The sequence below is a fragment of the Phocoena sinus genome, chromosome 7 (assembly GCF_008692025.1).
Source record: "Phocoena sinus isolate mPhoSin1 chromosome 7, mPhoSin1.pri, whole genome shotgun sequence".
Classification (NCBI taxonomy): Eukaryota; Metazoa; Chordata; class Mammalia; order Artiodactyla; family Phocoenidae; genus Phocoena; species Phocoena sinus.
Window position 1 is genome coordinate 62,332,901 of NC_045769.1, and position 20,705 is coordinate 62,353,605.

Genomic DNA, 20,705 nt, shown 5'->3' on the forward strand with positions numbered 1-20,705 from the left:
AACACAAATCATTTGTATCTTGGGGATTCTCTGATAATATCTGTTTAAATATTTTGTGAGATAAATTTCTCAACATTGTATTTTTTTTTTTTAAGCCATTTGGTCACAATCAATCTCAACAAGACATTCTTCAAGAAAATACAATATTAAAAGCCACAGATGTCCAGTTCCCTGTAAAACCGGTTGTAAGCAGTGAAGCAAAGGTACTAAAGTTTATGAAAATAAGCTTTGTGAAGTAAAGATTGCAGCCACAGGAAAAGCTGTCCAGTAGGGGCTGGTGATTTGCTCTGGAAAAGAGTTGCTTTAGGCCTTTGGTTGTGATAGTTTTTAAGGACCCAAATATGGTCTGTGATTCTTTTAAGAAGCCAGGCAAAGGAGAACATAATCTACGATTACATTTACATAAAGTTTAAAACAAGCAGAACTCAATTATGGTGTTTAAAAGTCAGGATAGCTGTTACCCCAATAGATTGGGGGCAGAGCCAGTGCCTGAAAGTGGGCATGAAGAGTCTTAGGAGTTCTGATAAAGTTCTTTTTCTTGATCTGTTTGCCAGTTACACAGATATATTCACTTTGTGCTGTACACTCTATGCTCAATAGGAAGAAAACACTAGGGCAAAAATGGCATCATACCCTTTGGCCAAACTAAATTGACAGTAAAGTGGAATGAGGGTGAAAGGAGTGTTTTACAGAAGAGAAATTCCAGAAAAAGAAGACTCCAGAATTTTGTAGGGAGAAATGCAGTATTCCACATTCAACACAGTTACAGGCATACCTCAGAGATACTGTGGGTTCGGCTCTGTACCACTGCAGATAAGGCGAATATTGCAATAAAGAAGTCACACATAGTTTTTGGTTTCCCGGTGCATATAAAAGTTATGTTTACATTATAATGTAGTCTGTTAAGTCTGCAGTAGCATTATGTCTTAAAAAAATAATGTACATACCTTAATTAAAAATACTTGCTTGCTAAAAACTGTTAACCATCCTCTGAGCCTTCAGCCAGTAGTCTTTTTGCTTGTGGAGGGCCTTGCCTTGCTGTTGACGGTTGCTGACTGAGCAGGGTGGTGGCTGCTGAGGCAATTTCTTGGTCTCTTCCTTTCATGAACCATTTCTCTGTAGCATGCAGTGCTGTTTGAAAGAAGTTCTACTGTGGGTAAAAAGCTTTCAAAATTGGAGTCAGTCCTCTTAAACCCTGCCACTGCTTTATGAACTAGCTTTATGTAATATTCTAAATCCTTTGTTGTCATTTCAGCAATTAAGTTTGCAGTCTTACATGGATGCAGTTCATGACCTCCCCCAAACAGTTACAATAGTAGCAGAAATCACTGATCACCATAACAAATATAATAGTGACATAACAAATATAATGGAAAGTTTGAAATATTGCTAGAATTACCAGATGTGACACAGAGACACAAAGTGAGCAAAGTGAGCTGTTGGAAAAACGGTGCTGATAGATTTGCTCAATGTGGGGTTGCCACAAACGTTCAATTTGTAAAAAAAAAAAAAAAAAACACGCAGTATTTGCAAAGTACAGTAGAACAAGGTGAGCCTGTGTTGGAAGTCCTAGCCAGAACAGTTAGGCAAGAAAAAGAAGTAAAAGGCATACAAATCAGAAAGGAAGAAGTAAAAACTGTCACTATTTGCAGATAACATCATTTTATATATAAAAACCCTTAAGACACCACCAAAAAAGTTAGAACTAATCAACAAATTCAGTAAAGTTGTGGGCTATGAAATCAATGCAACAAATTTTTATGTATTTCTATATACTAATAATAAAAAAGCAGAAAGAGAAATTAAGAACACAATCCCAGGGACTTCCCTGGTAGTCCAGTGGTTAGGACTTGGCGCTTTCACTGCTGGGGCCCAGGTTCAATCCCTGGTTGGGGTGCAGCCAAAGAGAAAACAAAACAATCCCATTTACAGCCGCATCAGAAAGAATAAAACTGTAAGACATTGATGAAAGAAATTGAAGAAGGCACAAGTAAATGGAAAGATATTCCATGTTCATGGATTGGAAGAATTAATGTTAAAATGTCCATACTACTAAAAGCAATCTACAGATTCAGTGCAATCCCTATCAAAATTCCAACAGTATTTTTCACAGAAATAGAGCAAACAGTCCTAAAATTCATATGGAAACACGAAAGACCCAAATAGTCAAAGCCATCTTGAGAACAAAGCTGAAGGCCTCATGCTCCATGATTTCAAACTACATTTCAAAGCTATAGTATTCAAAACAAACAGTACGGTATGCTGTGGAACAACTAAGCCTGTGTGCCACAACTACTGAGCCTGTGCTCTAGAGCCCACGAGCCATAACTACTGAAGCCTGCATGCCTAGAGCCTGTGCTCCACAACAAGAGAAGCCACCACAATGAGAAGACCGCACACCACAATGAAGAGTAGCCCCTGCTCGCCACAACTAGAGAAAGCCCGCATGCAGCAACAAAGACCCAACACAAGCAAAAATAAATAAATAAATAAAATTGATTCTTTATTAAAAAAAAAAACCCACCATATGGTATTGGCATAAAAATACACAGATCAATGGAACATAATTGAGAGTCTTGAATAAACCCACACATGTATGGTCAATTTATGACAAAGAAGCCAAGAATATACAATGGGGAAAGGGTGGTCTCTTCAATAAATGGTGTTGGGAAAACTAGACAGCCACATAAACAAGGATGAAACTGGACCACTATCTTATGCCATACACAAAAAGTAACTCAAAATGGATGACAGGGCTTCCCTGGTGGCACAGTGGTTGAGAGTCTGCCTGCCGATGCTGGGGACACGGGTTCGTGCCCCGGTCTGGGAAGATCCCACATACCGCGGAGCGGCTGAGCCTGCGCGTCCGGAGCCTGTGCTCCGCAACAGTGAGAGGCCCGCGTACCGCGGGAAAGAAAAAAAAAAAATGGATGACAGTCTTGAACTTCAGATCATAAAACTCCTAAAAGAAAACATAGGTGGTAAGCTCCTTGACATAGGTCTTGGTGAGGAATTTTTGTATTTGACAACAAAAGCAAAGGCAACGAAGTAAAAGTAAACAAGTGGGACTGCATCAAATGAAAAATCTGCACAGCAAAGGAAACCATGAACAAAATGAAAAGACAACTTACCAAATGGGAAAAATATTTGGAAATCATACCTGATAAGGGATTAATATCCAAAATATATAAAGAAATCAAACAGTCCGATTACAAACGGAGGATCTGTATAGGTTTTTTCCCAAGGAGGACCTACATATGGCCAACAGGTGCATGAAAAGATGCTCAACATCACTCATAATCAGGGAAATCCAAATCAAAACCACAGTGAGATATCACCTCATACCTGTAGAATAGCTGTTATCAAAAAGACAAGAAATGAATGTTGGCAAGGATGTGGAGACAAGGGAACCTGTGTGCACTGTTGGTGGGATTGTGAATTGGTGCAGCCAATATGGAAGACAATGTGGAGGTTCGTTGGAAAATTAAAAATAGAACTACCATATGATCCAGCAGTTCACTTTTGCGTATTTGAAGAAAACAAAAACATTAACTCAAAATGATATGTGCATCCCCATGATCATTGCAGCATTATTTACAAAACCCAAGACATGGAAGCAACCTTAGGTGTCCATCGTGGGATGAATGGATAAAGAAAATGTGGTGTGTGTATATATATACATATATAAAATGGAATACTGTTCAGACATTAAACAAAAGGAAATCTTGCCATTATATGTCATGTCTTGTCATTATATGTCATATATAAGATTCTACATATGCCATTATATGTAGAATCTTAAAAAACAACAAACAAAAAAAACCAAGCTCACAGATACAGAGAAGAGAGGTGGGTGGGTGAGGGGTGGGCGAAATGGGTGAAGGGGGCCAAAAGGTACAAACTTCCAGTTATATAAGTCATGGGGATGTAGTGTACAGCCTGGGGATTATAGTTAATTATACTATATTGCATATTTGAAAGTTGCTAAGAGTAGATCTTAAAAGTTCTCATCACAAGAAAAACAATTTTGTAACCACGTATGGTGACAGATGTTAACTAGACAATTGTGGTGATCTTTTCACAATACAAATGTTGAATCATTATGTTGTATATCTGAAACTAATATGTCAGTTTTTTTTTTTAATTACCATATGATCCAGCATTTCTACTTCTAGGTAGATACCAAAAAAAGTGGAAGCAAGGACTCAGATATTTATATACCAACATTCATAGCAGCATTATTCACAGTAGTTAAAAGGTAGAAACAATCCAAATGTCAACCAAGAGATAAATGGGTAAACAAAATGTAGTATGTACATGCAGTGGAATATTATTCAGCCTTAAAAAGGAATGAGGCCCGTGAGCCATGGCCGCTGAGCCTGCCCATCCGGAGCCTGTGCTCCGCAACGGGAGAGGCCACAACTGTGAGAGGCCCACATACTCCAAAAAAAAAAAAAAAAAAAAAAGGGAATGAAATTCTGATGCATGCTACAACATGGATGACTCAAACATCATGCTAAGTGAAAGACACAAAAGGACAAATAAATATTGTATGATTCCACTCATATAAGGTACCTAGAATAGTTAGATCATAAAGGAACACAAGTGGTTACCAAGGGCTGGAGGAAGGAGCAATGGGGAGATACTGTTCAATGGGTGCAGAATTTCAGTTTTAGATGTGAAAAAGTTCTGCAGATGTATAGTGGTGATGTTGTATAGCAATGTGAAAGTACTTAATGTCACTGAATTGTACACTCAAGGGTTAAAATGCTAATTTTTATGTTATGTATATTTTAATCTCAATAAAAATTAAGGGGAAAAAATGCAGCTTTCCAGCAATAAGTTTAAATGGTAGTAATAGTATTTAGATTGTAAAGTGAACTACTAGGAGGCTGTGAGTTGATAGTTGAATTTGGAGTGATAATTTTACTGCTACAATTGTTTTTAAATTTATTTTACTTATTTATTTTTGGCTGCGTTGGGTCTTTGTTGCTGCACGTGGGCTTTCTCTAGTGGTGGCAAATGGGGGCTACTCTTCATTGTGGAGCACAGGCTCTAGAGCGCAGGCTCAGTAGTTGTGGCTCTCAGGCTCTAGAGTACAGGCTCAGTAGTTGTGGCTCATGGGCTTAGTTGCTCCGCGCAATGTGGGATCTTCCCGGACCAGGGCTCGAACCCGTGTCCCCTGCATTGGCAGGCAGATTCTTAACCACTGCACCACCAGGGAAGCCCTATTGCTACAATTTCTTAAAAAATTTGAATCCCCAGTGAAGTAAAATCTATTTATTGTCTTAAATGTGTCCATCATCTGTAATATTTAGTTGATTGATATTTAGAAGAGGAAAAGATTTTAATTGCTGACTTTTTTTTTTTTAAGGCCTTTATAAGACGCTGTTTGGCATACCGAAAAGAAGATAGGTTTGATGTGCACCAACTGGCAAATGACCCCTATCTTCTCCCACACATGAGAAGATCCAATTCTTCAGGAAACTTACACATGGTTGGACTGACAGCATCCCCTACACCCCCTTCTTCAAGCATAATTACTTACTGACTTTCCTCCAAAATTGGCATGATGTCTTTGAATTGCTTCCAGATGCATACTTGAGTTTGAGAGCTTTTGAGTGTTTTTGTTGTTTTCTTTTTTACACAGGATATGGTTGAGGACTGTTTGTGAACTGAAGTTCTTCATAGCATCGTTTGTATGAGAGTGGATCATGGGCAGTGAATAAATGTACACTTCTGACTGTAATCTTGAGCAGTGAAGGGTGACTGCCTGTTGCACAGAAACAGGAATACCATGTTAAGATAAAAGAACAATGTTTTTTGGGGGGAACACTGTAAATAACGTTTATAATACTTAAATACATTTGGTTGTTACTAGAGAGTTCTAATATGAAGGGTGGTTTTTCATTATTTAAAAACACATGGAAAAAATATGAGACATATTTCTAACACAGGAACTATCTAGTGCCTGGATACATTCTTCAGCATTCAGCAGTTTATCTGCTGCAACCAAAGTAAGAACTGAATGACAGTGACAGTTGTGTTTTATAGTAATAGAATGTGAGAGTTAGACTCTTTGGACAAAGTTATTAGACTTTTGTCATTTGCCTATTCTGGCTTTTACCAAGTTGTACCTCGAAATCACATGTCCGCTTTTTTCACTGGTCATGTTAAAGGGAGAACTATTCCTAGATACATTACACCTTTGACAAAGTGAGCTGCTTGTTTTGAAATCAGCTGAAGTCCCTAAATTATAATATCTCCAGTGTTCTCAACATGTTAGAATTGTTAACAGGTATTTTTCTTTTGTTACCAGGCCTTGTTCATTCAAACAAGTGACAATACGTAACCAAATGCAGACCAGTTCTATGCAGGATAATGATAAATTCCCTTCTAGCTCTATTGTAAATTGTGTACAGATGTCGTATTTCAATTACCGAGTTTCAGCAGCTTATTCTTGTACAAATGTTTAAAAAATGCCTTTTCTAATTGGATATTGTATTTTTTTTAAGTCTTCTTGAAGGCGCTTTAATTGCTGCTAAATGATGTTGCTTCTTTGCTAAAAAAATCAAATGACCTCCTTAAAGGTGCAAGTTGACTGTACATTATAGAGAGATTATTAAAAGCAGGCATTTATTAACAATCAAGGCATGTAAAAATGATCCGTGTTGGACATAAAGAGCTCTCGAAATCGGTTTCTTGGTTTCTAGGGCTGTGGAGCACATATATACTAGGATTTATAAATTGTTCATGGTAATCCTACATTTCTAGAAAGTTCTTATCAGCAAGGTGGGAGGATGGTCCCTTAAACGAGTTTCTTGTGGTTTGTACAGATTTGTTAAAATGTGAACATTTTCTAACTGCCTTGTATGGTAGAAACCATTATTTTTCAGGATGCTGTATGTCACTCCTCTAAGAAACTTCCTTATCATCACATTCATAATGCTGATACTTACATGTGAATTGCCCATATTGCCGAAAAAGGAGGCTATGCTTACCACAGATTCCCCTTAATATTGTACAGTTAAACCATGGCTCTTTGTTCTTTCATTGTACATAGACACATTGTCTCTTTAAGATGCTGCTGAAATTGTAGAGAATGTAGCCAAAACAGTAATAAACAATGACAGTTAAAATTTAAAGACTATGAAGTTACATTTGAAGGGAGCTTTCAAGATTTAGGACATTGACTGACTTGGCTCCTTAAGAATTAACTGAATAAATTCTTGAAGTATACTTCAGGATAAGTATGAAGCGTTTCAAGCTGTTAAAGTATACCTAATAACCATTATCAAAGCTAATCCTGGGTAAGTAACACTTAGCCATATCGGGAATGGTTTAAGGGCTATACCTGTTCCTCTGTAGATGAAGATAGAAATCCTATTAAAAAAAATATTGATGTGGTAATGGAATGTAGCATCAATTGAGTGCTTTAGGTGCTGTCGGCCAATTTTTCAATTTTGTTTGAGTGAGTTTTCATCTTTCTGAATCCTAAAATACTATGTTCATATAGTAACAGTTATTTGAAGTCCTGAATTAAAAGAAAATCATCAGTTTGTTTAAAATTTTGGTGAGATATTTAAGTGGATGTGTACATCTAACATGAGATTGAAGAAGTGGTACAGACCTAGATCACTGGTCTTGACCACACTATTTTCAAATGAATGAAAGTGACTGCTACTGTCAAAATGCGGAAAAGGAGGAAAACAAGCCATAGAATAAAAGTGCTTCCCTGGGTTTAGGTAATCATCTGTTTAGAGTCCAAGATGTATAGGCAGTAAATGAGTTTAGAGACCATCTATTCCTTCCCAAGTTTTTCCAAAGAAATGATACAGATTTTGGGTAGTATGCCCATATCTCAGCAGGTACAAGATAGCTCTAATTGAGCCAGAGTGAGTACTGTTACCTTCACCTGGGAAACTGGGATTTGTCACTAAGTAGTTTCAGTCACTCTGGCAATCTTTGGCTCTAACATCTTGAAGCTTACATTATTTTTTGGTCTCCTGAATTCTGTCCTCAGAATTAAAGTATTTCCTATATGCCTAAGACAGTAGCCAAGGTCTTCTCCCTTTAAGCACTGCAAGGTAAATGTACAGTTTTTTGCATAGAATTTGAAATCTTTGTTTGGTATGAATTAGCTTTAGTGCATGCATGTTGAGAGGAAGTAAGTGTAGAAACCACCCTAATTTATTAAGTCTGGAGTTGGGTAGATACCTGATGGTTTTTCAGAAATAAAGTTTCAAGTCTATTTTTTACTTGCTGCCATCCCCTGCTCCTTAAAAATAATTTTCAATTTAAATAGTACATAAAATGTGAACAGATACTTCTACAAATACCTCATTACATGAAACCAAAATGGTAGAATTTCAGTGAAACAAATTTAAAGAGTATATTGTGTTTTGCTGTTGATTGTTATTAAATGCAATAATGCTGATTACCATCAGACGTTATTAGCTGTGTTTTGCAGTGGTAGTGCAGACGGTCCAGTCCTATTAGATTGTGGGTTTACTCTTAGAATTTACATTACCGTTTGATTTGTGTGAAAAAGACAGCCTTACTCTTAGTCCTTTAAAATCACATTGGCACGTCTTACTCTAATCCCACTTTAAATTTTGACATGTTATCTGATCATTTTCCTCCCAAGCTTAATCTGTTTCAAAAAGTGTTTTAGCACCTAGTTTTTAAATAAAATTGTTAGAATTCTAGTTCTTGGATTTCAGGAATTCTGTAACGGTTTTAGAATTTCTATAACTTATCTGGTGATCTGAATTACAACATACACATCTCCATTTACCTTCCTCTGCTTTCATTTCCCTCCTTTTTTTTCTTTTTTTGAGGATTTTTCTCCCTGGGAATTCTTGGATTTTTGAATGGGAAAGATTTGAGTAAATGTATATAAACTAACTTCAAAACGATTGCATAGAGCCAGAGGAGAACTTAGAAGAGTCATCTTTCATTAGGATCAAAATGCATAGTTTTCACTTGGAAATCCTCACTCATTTAAAATACTAGAGATGTAGGTTACCTACATACCTATGACTGTTTTTAAAAAGGCAGTAATAATAATACTGGTTAAGAATTCATATCTTAGAACCAGATTCTTTGGGCTTAAATGTTGACTGCCATTTCCTACCTGTGTTTCAGGTTCCTCATCTGAAAATGAAGATAACAGTGCGACCATACAGAGTGGTTGCAAGGAGTAAATGAGCTCACATATATAAAACCCAGCACATTGTAATACCACATATATAAAGCTGCTATTATTATTATTTTTTTTTTTTTTGGCGGTACACGGGCCTCTCACTGCTGTGGCCTCTCCCATTGCGGAGCACAGGCTCCGGACGCGCAGGCTCACCGGCCATGGCTCACGGGCCCAGCCGCTCCGCGGCACGTGGGATCCTCCCGGACCGGGGCACGAACCCGTGTCCCCTGCATCGGCAGGCGGACTCCCAACCACTGCGCCACCAGGGAAGCCCTATTCATTTTTAAGGTTCAAAAATTGTTCTATTGCTTTTATCCTACATACAAGATGCAGTCTACTTTGCTTCCTGTGATAAATTTTCCTTTAAGAAACAGTTTTACAATACTTTATTCATTTCAAATGATGATTAGATTACCTGAAAAGGGAAGGTGGTGGGGTGCAGCAACAAGAAAAAGTAACTGTCTCAACTGTAATTACCCAAAGGATCATACCCTAACCATGTAGGCTATTTCATCAGAGGAAATTCTACCGTACATCCTAGGGTTTTCCTTGATAGTAGCAACCATTTGAGGTAGGATAGGTGGTATTATCCCAGTTTTTTCACAGAGGGGGAAACAGTTGGAGAAAAGAAATAACTTGGTAAGACCACATAACTAATAAATGACATCAGAACTAAAGCCCGGCTTTTGGAGTCCTAAAGCCAGGTTCTTAACCATGCTAACATTTCGCTTGCCTCTTTATTATAAAACTTGTTTACTGTGTTAAATTATCATGATTCTTCAAAATGACAAAAATGAATAGATAGAAACGTAACTGTCACCATAAAAGAGCAAATATAAAGAATTCTTCAACTGTTAGATCAGGAGTGCCATCTGAGCTGTGCCTTGATGGCTGGCTGTGAGTCATGTCAGAAGGGCTTCTGTCCAGATTCATTCTAGGCAAGGCAGAGAGTGGGTCACAGACCTTTTCCTCTTCTCACACTTGTTTTTCATTGCATTTTTAATTTAAGTCAACGATCAGATTAGGTTCTGCTTAACTTGCAGGGATCAGTTAGTTCACCTTTCTCCTCCTCAGCCCACTTTCATGAGCATAGAAGGTATATTCTTCCTCTCCCTGCAATGGTACTGGTTGGTCTCTAATAAATCTGGAAAACTGACTCTATTAAGTCAAAAACTTGAGAAAGTCTTATAAATCTAATGAAATTACCCATGTGTGGTGCTCCAGTGCCAAGATCACAAATGAGTAATCCTGACTTTATCAAGTGACTCTCACTTTGATTTTTAAAAGTCTGTTTGTAATTAAATTTTTCTATAAATATGTGATCCACTTTCATCTGAAGAACTTAGGCTGTTCCCGTAACCAAATACCTAAGCTAAGCAGTATACGTGCGTGACCAGCACCCCCACTGTTCTTGGTGGAGTATATGGTATATTTGGTTTAAATACCATTGATATGGTCAGATGATGAGGACTTTTTTCTAGGATGGGACAAACTTAGATACTAAAATTACCTGATCTAAAGAATGAGTATGGCTGATTTATGTCCTATCGATCCTATTTCACCTCTTTATGTCTGCTAATGACCAAATTCATAACTTCCTTTTAAGGAGGTATTCAGAAGAGTGAAAAGTGGGGAAAGTCTGGGTTTTGAAGTCTGACTTGACTTTGCACCTGGCTTTGCTATTTAATAATTGGATGACCTTAGAGAAGTCACTGACTAACCTCTCTCGGCTTACCTTCCACATCTGTAAAGTGTATATATTAATAGTACTTGCGGGCAGGCAGCTGGGTGGGGGTGTGTGGGGGGGTGCTGGTGTAGGGACTGTGGCAGTGCGCGGGGACGCAGTACAGTGGCTGCAGGGCTGAAGAGAAGCTACTAAAGTTCCTGTGGACGCAAAGTAGAATTTCATAAGAACATAATGGATGGAGAAGTGAAAACCTATCGTGGCTGTGAGGGCTCTGCTCTGATGCCATGTAGTCAAATTGATATCTTCGGATGGTCATGAATTTATTATAGAAAGAGAACATGCGCTAACATCAGGACAAAAAAGGCATGTTGAGTGGCCCAGGTCAGTTTGCTGAGAACGAAACTAATGAAGTCAATTTTAGCGAGATCCCTTCACATGTGCTATCAAAAGTATGCATGTATTTTACCTACAAGGTTCGCTACACTAACAGCTCCATGGAGATTCCTGAAATTCCAATTGCACCTGAAATTGCACTGGAACTGCTGATGGCTGCAAACTTCCTAGATTTGTTAAATAAAATAAATTATAATAAACTTAACTTTTTTCAGTATTTAATACCTGTAGTTAGTAGTTTTTTCGTATACAGCATGTTGCCTGTGTGCAGTTGGACTTTAAAGTTCGTTGCAAAGCAGATTGCCTTCTGTTCTTTTGCATAGCAATCAGAGTTGAAATTTGTTTGCTACATCAACAAATTAAGGACATTTTTACAAATTGAGAAATAAATAGGCCAGTTCATAGGTGTTTTTGCCTTATCCTTTGGATGTGATTTTTTAAATTAGAACAGTGGTGATATAGTAAATGCTAAAATTTAGGCATAAATTCAACACGTTCTACAGGTAAATAATGGGACTACATGTTTTTATGTTTTTAGTGTTGTTTTAAAAACCTATTCTGATCTTAATAGCTGTCATTAGCATTACTAGACTTACGCAACTGCATATAATTGCATTATAAACAAATTTATAACTTAGCCAAAATATTGATTTTTATAACTGTCAAAGACAAGAGAGTTGAAATTTCTTATGTGTCTTTTGATAAACTGCAGTATTGTTTAAGTGTATCTTGTCTTTTTGTTTCTTGATCCAATTTAAGAACTTATTTAAAATCAATTTTGGAAGGTTACTAGGTACAGCTTTTGGAGCAGAGACTTTTTGAACTGTAGCCACATGGTCAACAAGTAAACTACATGACTTTAGTTTCATTTGCATTTTGGCCAATCCATTGACTATAATGTCTCCTTTGCAATATTCATTCTTATACAGTCCCTTGTGATTACACTTCTCATTATTTAAATATGTTTTAAAAGACTCACTGTGAACTTCATCTAGATCCTAAGAACAAGACTTCTGACAATTCCAGTCTTCCTCCAATCAACTGAAATGTTATAAAATATGAAAAACGTGGAGAGATGCAGTACAAATCTAATAATGCACTTTGATATAGTATATTAATTATCTTCTATTAATGTATGTCCCACTAGACATGATATCCATAATGTGGGTCTTCTGAACTCAAACTTATAAAACAGGTCATTCAGCTTTTACGCTAAGACAAAAAAAATTTTGAAGAACTATAATAGAGCGTCTCTGCCTAGTCGTGGAAAAAGAAGCACTAGAGTTGGGGTTATTATTGTCTCTATCTTAGTAGTAAAACAAAGCTGTTATTATAGGGTCTATAAATTTAAGTCTTCAGCTTACTTCTCTAAGACTGGTTCAGTATGGACCAGTTTTTCTGGAACCAGCAAAATCCATAAACAACCAAGATCGATGAAAGTAATTTTTCCTCTTAGAAGACCTAACATTGTTATTGAAAGCAATTAAATATAAATGTTAATTGCATATATTTTAGTAACATCTTAAGACATACTGTTACATATTTTAGTATAGAATTATCAAGTACAAGAATTATATTCTGGGGACTTCTCTGGTGGCGCAGTGGTTGAGAATCTGCCTGCCAATGCAGGGAACATGGGTTCGAGCCCTGGTCTGGGAAGATCCCACATGCCGCAGAGCAACTGGGCCCGTGAGCCACAATTACTGAGCCTGCGCGTCTGGAACCTGTGCTCCGCAACAAGAGAGGCCGCGATAGTGAGAGGCCCGCGCACTGTGATGGAAGAGTGGCCCCCGCTTGCCGCAACTAGAGAAAGCCCTCGCACAGAAACGAAGACCCAACACAGCCATAAATAATAAATAAATAAAATTTAAAACAAATTCAGGGCTTCCCTGGTGGCGCAGTGGTTGAGAGTCTGCCTGCCAATGCAGGGGACACAGGTTTGTGGCCCGGTCCGGGAGGATCCCACATGCCATGGAAAGGCTAGGCCCGTGAGCCATGGCCGGTGAGCCTGCGCGTCTGGAGCTTGAGCTCTGCAACGGGAGAGGCCCGCGTACCGCAAAAAAAAAAAAAAAAAAAAAAAAACCTCTGCTACTTGGTGACCAATAATGCCGATTATAAACCTAAGTGGTGATCTTAAAGGTCAAGGTGATAGCTAGCATACAGTTTAACTTTGATCCATTTTAGTAGGTTACTTTATATGTTAGGTCCAGAAGTTACCTGAAGTTCAAAATATTGAAATAGAACTGAAAGATTAGTAAAAACTGTATCTTGTGGCACATGATACCTGCATGTTAATAAAGACTATTGACTGAAAAAAAAAAAATAGTACCTGCCTTTCAGGCACCTAGCACTAAAAGTGGGTTCAGAAGGTCCTCCAGCTAATATGGCATGAGCTCTGACCAGTCAGAACAAATGCTGGCCATAGTGCAGAAGAGAGGGTCAAGAGTAATTGTGGGACACTCTGAGGAAGGGATGGGACCAGTTGGGGTAGGAACTCGGGAGACTCCAAGCAGCAGCCATTTATCAATCATTGTGGAGATGTTTCTGTATTTTAACTCATATCTGCATAATTGCTTAGTATGAGCCCTCCCTGTCATCAGTGACGGAAGGTAGACTCCATAAATGACTCCCTTCACTCCAGCACATGCAGCTATTTTGGAAGTTTACACAACTAATGACTTGCACATCCAAGGCACATGACTATTTTGGGTTGGAGACCTAACTGGTCTCTGTTTCCAGAACTATTTTTTCTTCACTTTAGAAATGCTATTTGGATCTCAAGATTGTTTCTGTTCAAGCCACCATGAATATTAAATATCATCATGGTGGTTGCTGGACTGATGAAAAAAAATTAATGTTTCTTTTTGACAATTTAGACTTCATCAGTAGGAATGTTTTAGAATTTTATTCCTGTGAGCTTCCTTCCCAGAGGTATGGAATATATCCACACATAGTTATTAGTAAAAAACTTTTTCCCTGATAGTAACCACAAAGCAAAAATCTACAGTAGATACACAAAAGATGAAAGAATTTAAGCACACCACTACAGAAAAAGCATAAATGAAGAGAACAAGAAGAAAGGAACAAAGGAACTACAAAACAGGAAACAATTAACAAAATGGCAATAAGTACATACCTATCAATAATTACTTTAAATGTATATGGACTAAATTCTCCAATCAAAAGATAAGAGTGGCTGAATAGGTAAAAAGGCAAGACCCATGCAGATGTAAGGACACACACAGACTGAAAGTGAAGGGATGAAAATAGATATTCATGCAAATGGAAACCAAAAGCTGGAGTAGCTATACTTATATCAGACAAGATAGACTTTGAGACAAAGAAAGTAATAAGAGAGAAAGAAGAGCATTATATAATGATAAAGGGATCAATTCGTAAACAGGATATAACATTTGCAACTATTTCTACACCTAACAGAAGCCTATAAGTATATAAAGCAAATATTAACAGATGTAAAGGGAGAAATAGTAATACAATAACAGTGGGGGACTTAAATATTCACCTTCATGAATGGATACATCATCCAGACAGAAAATAAGGAAACATCAGCCTTAAATGACACAGTGGGCCAGATGGACTTAACAGACTTGAACAGCATGGGTTGGGGCAGCAACCCCCCATGCAGTCAAATTCATGTATAATTTTTGACTCCTCCAAAACTAATAGCCTAGTATTGGCCAGAAAGCTTGCTGATAACACAATCGATCAACACATTTTGTATGCTCTATGTATTATATACTGTATTCCTAAAATAAAGCTAGAGAAATGTTAAGAAAATGATAAGGAAGAGAAAATACATTTACAGTACTGTACTTGTTGATACCGTAAGTTTACATTGTTTACAAGATGAATCATCTGTCAGTAAAATACTGTCTTATACAAAACACTGCAGATATATGTATTATTAACACTAGATATCAAAAATGAAAAAATTCATATTTATTTACAGGTATAACAATTCATGCATTGATAATGAAGAAGCAGTAATATGATTGTTTTATGGTAGTCTTGTGTAATCCATAGGAATACATCACAGTATCCTAGCCTACACACTAATGAATGAATCACTGAAAATTTTATGGCACGAAGTATCAGTCGTACTCATAATATAGTATTGAAAACACTGTTACACATTTTAAAAAAATTTATCTGTGAAGATAGGTTGATTCTCTAATTACGAGAGAGAGGCATACTGTATGGTAATATAATTCTTTGAAAGCAAAGTTATAAAACAGTAAGAAAACTAACACATTATTAGTTTCATATTAAATATCACTCACCTTATGTCTATGTAAGGATAGACTATCCACTTCAATACAAGTCTTGTGCACAATGTTCTACACATATATTTTCATATATTTATTGAAAAAAAATCTATGTATAAGTGCCCCCACACAACTCAAACCCATGTTGTTCAAGAGTCAACTGTACATAGAACATTCTATCCAAAAGCAGCTAAATACACATTCTTCTCAAGTTGCACATGCAACATTCTCCAGGATAGATCATATGTTAGGCCACAAAACAAGTCTTAATAAATGTAAGATCGAAATCATATCAAGAATCTTTTCCATCCACAATGGCTTGAAACTAGAAATCAATTACAAGAAGAAAACTGGAAAATTCACAAGTATGTGGAGATTAAACAACGTACTACTGAACAACCAATGAGTCAAAGAATAACTCAAAATAAAATTTAAAATACCTTGAGACAAACGAAAATGGAAATGCAACATAGCAAAACTTAAGAGATGCATCAAAAGCTGTTCTAAGAGAGGTTCATAGTGATAAATGCCTATCTTAAGAAACAAGAAAAATTTCAAATCACAATCTTACTTTACACTTCAAGCAAAAGAAGAACAAACAAAACCCAAAGTTAGAAGAAAGGAAATTATGAAATCAGCAGAAATAAAACAGGGGCTTAAAAAAACAATAGAAAACATGAAACTAAGCTGGTTCTTTGAAAAGATAAACAAAAATTGACAAAACTTTAGCTAGACTAACCAACAAAAAAGAGGACTCAAAATCAGAAATGAAAAAGATGTTACAACTGATACCAAAGAAATACAAAGGATCATAGAGACTGCTATGAATAATTATACATCAACAAATTTGACAACCTAAAGGATAAATTCCTAGTACCATACAACCTACCAAGACTGAATTATGAAGAAATAGAAAATCTGAACACACCAATTACTAATAAGGAGATTGAATCAGTAATCAAAAACCTCCCGACGTGGGCTTCCCTGGTGGCACAGTGGTTGAGAGCCCGCCTGCCGATTCAGGGGACACGTGTTCGTGCCCCGGTCCGGGAGGATCCCACATGCCGCAGAGCGGCTGGGCCTGTGAGCCATGGCCGCTGAGCCTGCGCATCCAGAGCCTGTGCTCTGCAGCGGGAGAGGCCACAGCAGTGAGAGGCCCACGTACCGCCAAAAAAACAAAACAAACAAACAAACAAAAAAACCTCCCAACAAACAAAAGTCCAGGAACAGATGGCTTTACTGCTGAATTCTACCAAACATTAAACAATACACACCAATTCTTCTTAAACTCATCCAAAAAAAAAGACAGAAAAGAAGAGAACACTTCCAAACTCATTTTACAAGGCTAACATTACCCTGACACCAAAACCAGACAAGGATGACACCAGAAAAGATAATTACAAGGAAATATCCCTAATGTACACAAATGTGAAAATCCTCAACAAAATATTAGCCAACCTAATTCAACAATGCATTAAAAAAAATCATGCACCATGACTGAATAAGTGGGATTTAACTCCAGGAATGGAAGGAGTAAATCATCTGTAATTCAATATAATATGCTGCGTTAACAAAATGAATAAAAATCTTATGATCAAAGGTATTTCTAAATGGGCTTAGGAGATTAGCATGCTTCATTTCCAGAATATTTCTGCAGTGATTCAGGAGCTGGAGACAAGATGGCAGAGTAGAAGTACTTGAGCTCACCTCCTCTCACAAAAACACCAGAATCACAACGAACTGCTAAAGAACCATCAACAAAAAAAGACTTGAATCTACCAAAAAAAAAAAAAAAAAGACATTCTATACCCAAAGACAAAGAAGTAGCCACAACAAGGTGATAGGAGGGGTGCTGTCATGATCTAATCCAATTCCACACCTGCCAGGTGGGCAATCCACAAACTGGAAAGTAATTATATTGCAGAGGATCTCCCATAGGAATGAGAGTTCTAAGCCCCATATCAGGCTCCCCAGCCTGGCGGGTCTGGCATTGGGAGGAGGAGCCCCCCAGAGCTGGTTTTGAAGGCCAGTGGGGCTTGAGTGCCAGAGCTCCACAAGACTGGGGGAAACAGATACTCCACTCTTGGAGAGTGCACACAAGTTTTTTATGTGCACTGGGACCCAGGGCAAAGCAGTCACTCCATAGGAGCTGGGGCCACACCTCCCTGAGAGGTGTGGAGGGTCTCCCGGGGAGGCAGGGGCTGGCTGTGGCTCACTGTAGGGACAAGGACACTAGCAGACACCCCAGGGAATACCCATCAGCATAAGCTCTCCCGGAGGTTGCCATTTTGGCACCAACACCCGACCCTACCCAACAGCCTGCAGGCTCCAGTGCTGGGATGCCTCAGCACCCCAGGGTGGGAACACAAACCAATGCCCATCAGCAGACAGGCTGCCTAAAGTCACCCTGAGCCAAAATCCACCTATAAACACACTCCTTGACATGGCCCTGCCCACCAGAGGGATAAGACCCAGCTTTAGCCACCAGTGGGCAGGCACCAGTCCCTTCCACCAGGAGGCCTACACAAGCCCCTAGACCAACCTCACACACCTGGGGGCAGACACCAGAACCAAGAAGAATTACCATCCTGCAGGCTGAGGAATGGAGACCACAAACACAGAAAGTTAAACAGTATGATATACGTTCCAGATGAAGGAACAAGATAAAACCCCAGAAGAACAACTAAGTGAAGTGGAGACAGGCAATCTACCTGAAAAAGAATTCAGAGTAATGACAGTAAAGATGATCCAAGCTCGTCAAAAGAGAATGGAGGCACAGACCTAGAGAATCCAAGAAATGTTTAATAAAGAGCTAGAAGTTTTAAGGAACAAACAGAAATAAACAATACAATAACTGAAATGAAAAATACACTAGAATGAATCAATAGTAGAATAAATGGGACAGAACAAATAAGTGAGCTAGCTGGAAGAAAGACTGGTGGAAATCACTGCCGGGGAACAGAATAAAGAAAAAAGGATGAAAAGAAATGAGGACAGTCTAAGAGACCTCTGGGACAACATTAAACGCAACAACATTCATATTATAGGAGTCCCAGAAGGAGAAGAGGAAAGGCCTGAGAAATTATCTGAAGAGATAATAGCCCAAAACATCCCTAACATGAGAAAGGAAACACTCACTTGAGTCCAGGAAGTGCAGAAAGTCCCATGCAGGATAAACCCAAGGAGGAACACACTGAGACACATAATAATCAAGCTGACAAAAATTAAAGACAAAGAGAAAATATTAAAAGCAACAAGGGAAAAGCAACAAATAACATACAAGGGAATCCCTGTAAGGTTATCTGCTGATTTTTCAGCAGAAACACTGCAGGCTAGAAGGGAGTGGCATGATATATGTAAAGTGATGAAAGGCAAAAACCGACAACCAAGAACACTCTACCACCAAGGCTCTCATTCAGATTCAATGGAGAAATAAAAAGCTTTACAGACAAGCAAAAGCTAAAAGAATTCATCACCACCAAACCAGTTTCACAACAAATGCTATAGGAGCTTCTCTAGATGGAAAAGAAACAGACACAACTAGAAACAAGAGAATTACGAATGGGAAAGCTCACCAGTAAAGGCAAACATACAGTAAAGGTAGGACTCTTCCACAAACAAATATGATATTAAAACCAGCAATCGTGAGAAGAGGAGAGTACAAATGCAGGATACTGGAAATGCATTTGAAATTAAGAGACCAGCAACTTAAAACAAACTTGTATATATACAGACTGCTATATCAAAACCTCATAGTAACCACAAAGCAAAAATCTACAATAGATAGACATGCAAAAAAGAAAAAGCAATCCAAACACAACACTAAATGTAGTCATCAAATCACAAGAGAACAAAAGAGGAAGGGAAGAAAAAAGACCTACAAAAACAAATCCAAAACAATTAACAAGAAGGTAATAAGAACATATAAAATTACCTTAAATGTAAATGGATTAAATGCTTCAACCAAAAGACGTAGACTGGCTGAATGGATAGAAAAACAAGACCCATATATATATTGTCTACAAGAGACCCACTTCAGATCTAGGGACACATACAGACTGAAAGTGAGGGGATGGAAAAAGATATTCCATGCAAATGGAAATCAGAAGAAAGCTGGAGTAGCAACAGTCATATCAGACAAGATAGACTTTAAAATAAAGACTATTATAAGAGACAAGGAAGGACATTACATAATGATCAAGGGATCAATCCAAGAAGAAGATATAACAATCGTAAATACTTATGAATCCAACACAGGAGAACCTTAATACATAAGGCAAATGCTAACATAAAAGGGGAAACAGACAGTAGCACAATAATAGTGGGGGGAATTCCCTGGTGGCACAGTGGTTGGGGGTCCGCCTGCCAATGCAGGGGACACAGGTTCAAGCCCTGGTCTGGGAGGATCCTACATGCCACGGAGCAACTAAGCCCATGCACTACAGCTGCTAAGCCTGCACTCTAGAGCCCACAAATTCCAACTACTGAGCCCACGTGCCACAACTGCTGAAGCCCGTGCACCCAGAGCCTGTGTTCCACTACACAAGAAGCCACCACAGTGAGAAGCCCACACACTGCAATGAGGAGTGGCTCCCGCTCGCCGCAACTAGAGAAAGCCCACATGCAGCAATGAAGACCCAACGCAGCCAAAAATAAATGAATAATGAAATGGAGAGATGAAGCTATGTCTTAATATTAAAAAAAAAAATAGTGGGGGACTTTAACACCCCACTTACACCGATGGACAGATTATCCAGACAAAAAATAAATAAGGAAACACAAGCTTTAAATGGCACAACAGACCAAATAGATTTAATTAATATTTATAGGACACTCCTCATGAAAGCGGCAGAATACAGTTTCTTCTCAAATGCTCACAAAACATTCTCCAGGATAGATCACATCTTGGGTCACAAATAAAGCCTTGGTAAATTTAAGAAAATTAAAATCATATCAAGCATCTTTTCCGACCACAATGCTATGAGATTAGAAATCAATTACAGGAAAAAAAACTGTAAAAAATATAAACACACGGAAGCTAAACAATAGGTTACTAAATAACCAAGAGATCACTGAAGAAATCAAAAAATACCTAGAAACAAATACAATGAAAACAAGATGACCCAAAACCTAT

General features: G+C 38.0%; 1 protein-coding gene and 1 pseudogene across 1 annotated transcript in view; both read left to right on the forward strand.

Annotated features, from left to right (window-relative positions):
• TLK1 (tousled like kinase 1) overlaps positions 1-7,145 on the forward strand; it is a 151,302-nt gene extending 144,157 nt beyond the window's left edge. Inside the window, exons 20-21 of the mRNA XM_032637341.1 lie at positions 96-203; positions 5,375-7,145. Of these exons, the coding sequence (XP_032493232.1) occupies positions 96-203; positions 5,375-5,551 (285 nt within the window). The 3' untranslated portion in view covers positions 5,552-7,145. The remainder of the gene's footprint in view (positions 1-95; positions 204-5,374) is intronic.
• A 2,265-nt stretch (positions 7,146-9,410) lies between these two features.
• Positions 9,411-11,918, forward strand: LOC116756689 (annotated as a pseudogene).
• The last annotated feature ends 8,787 nt before the right edge of the window (positions 11,919-20,705 follow it).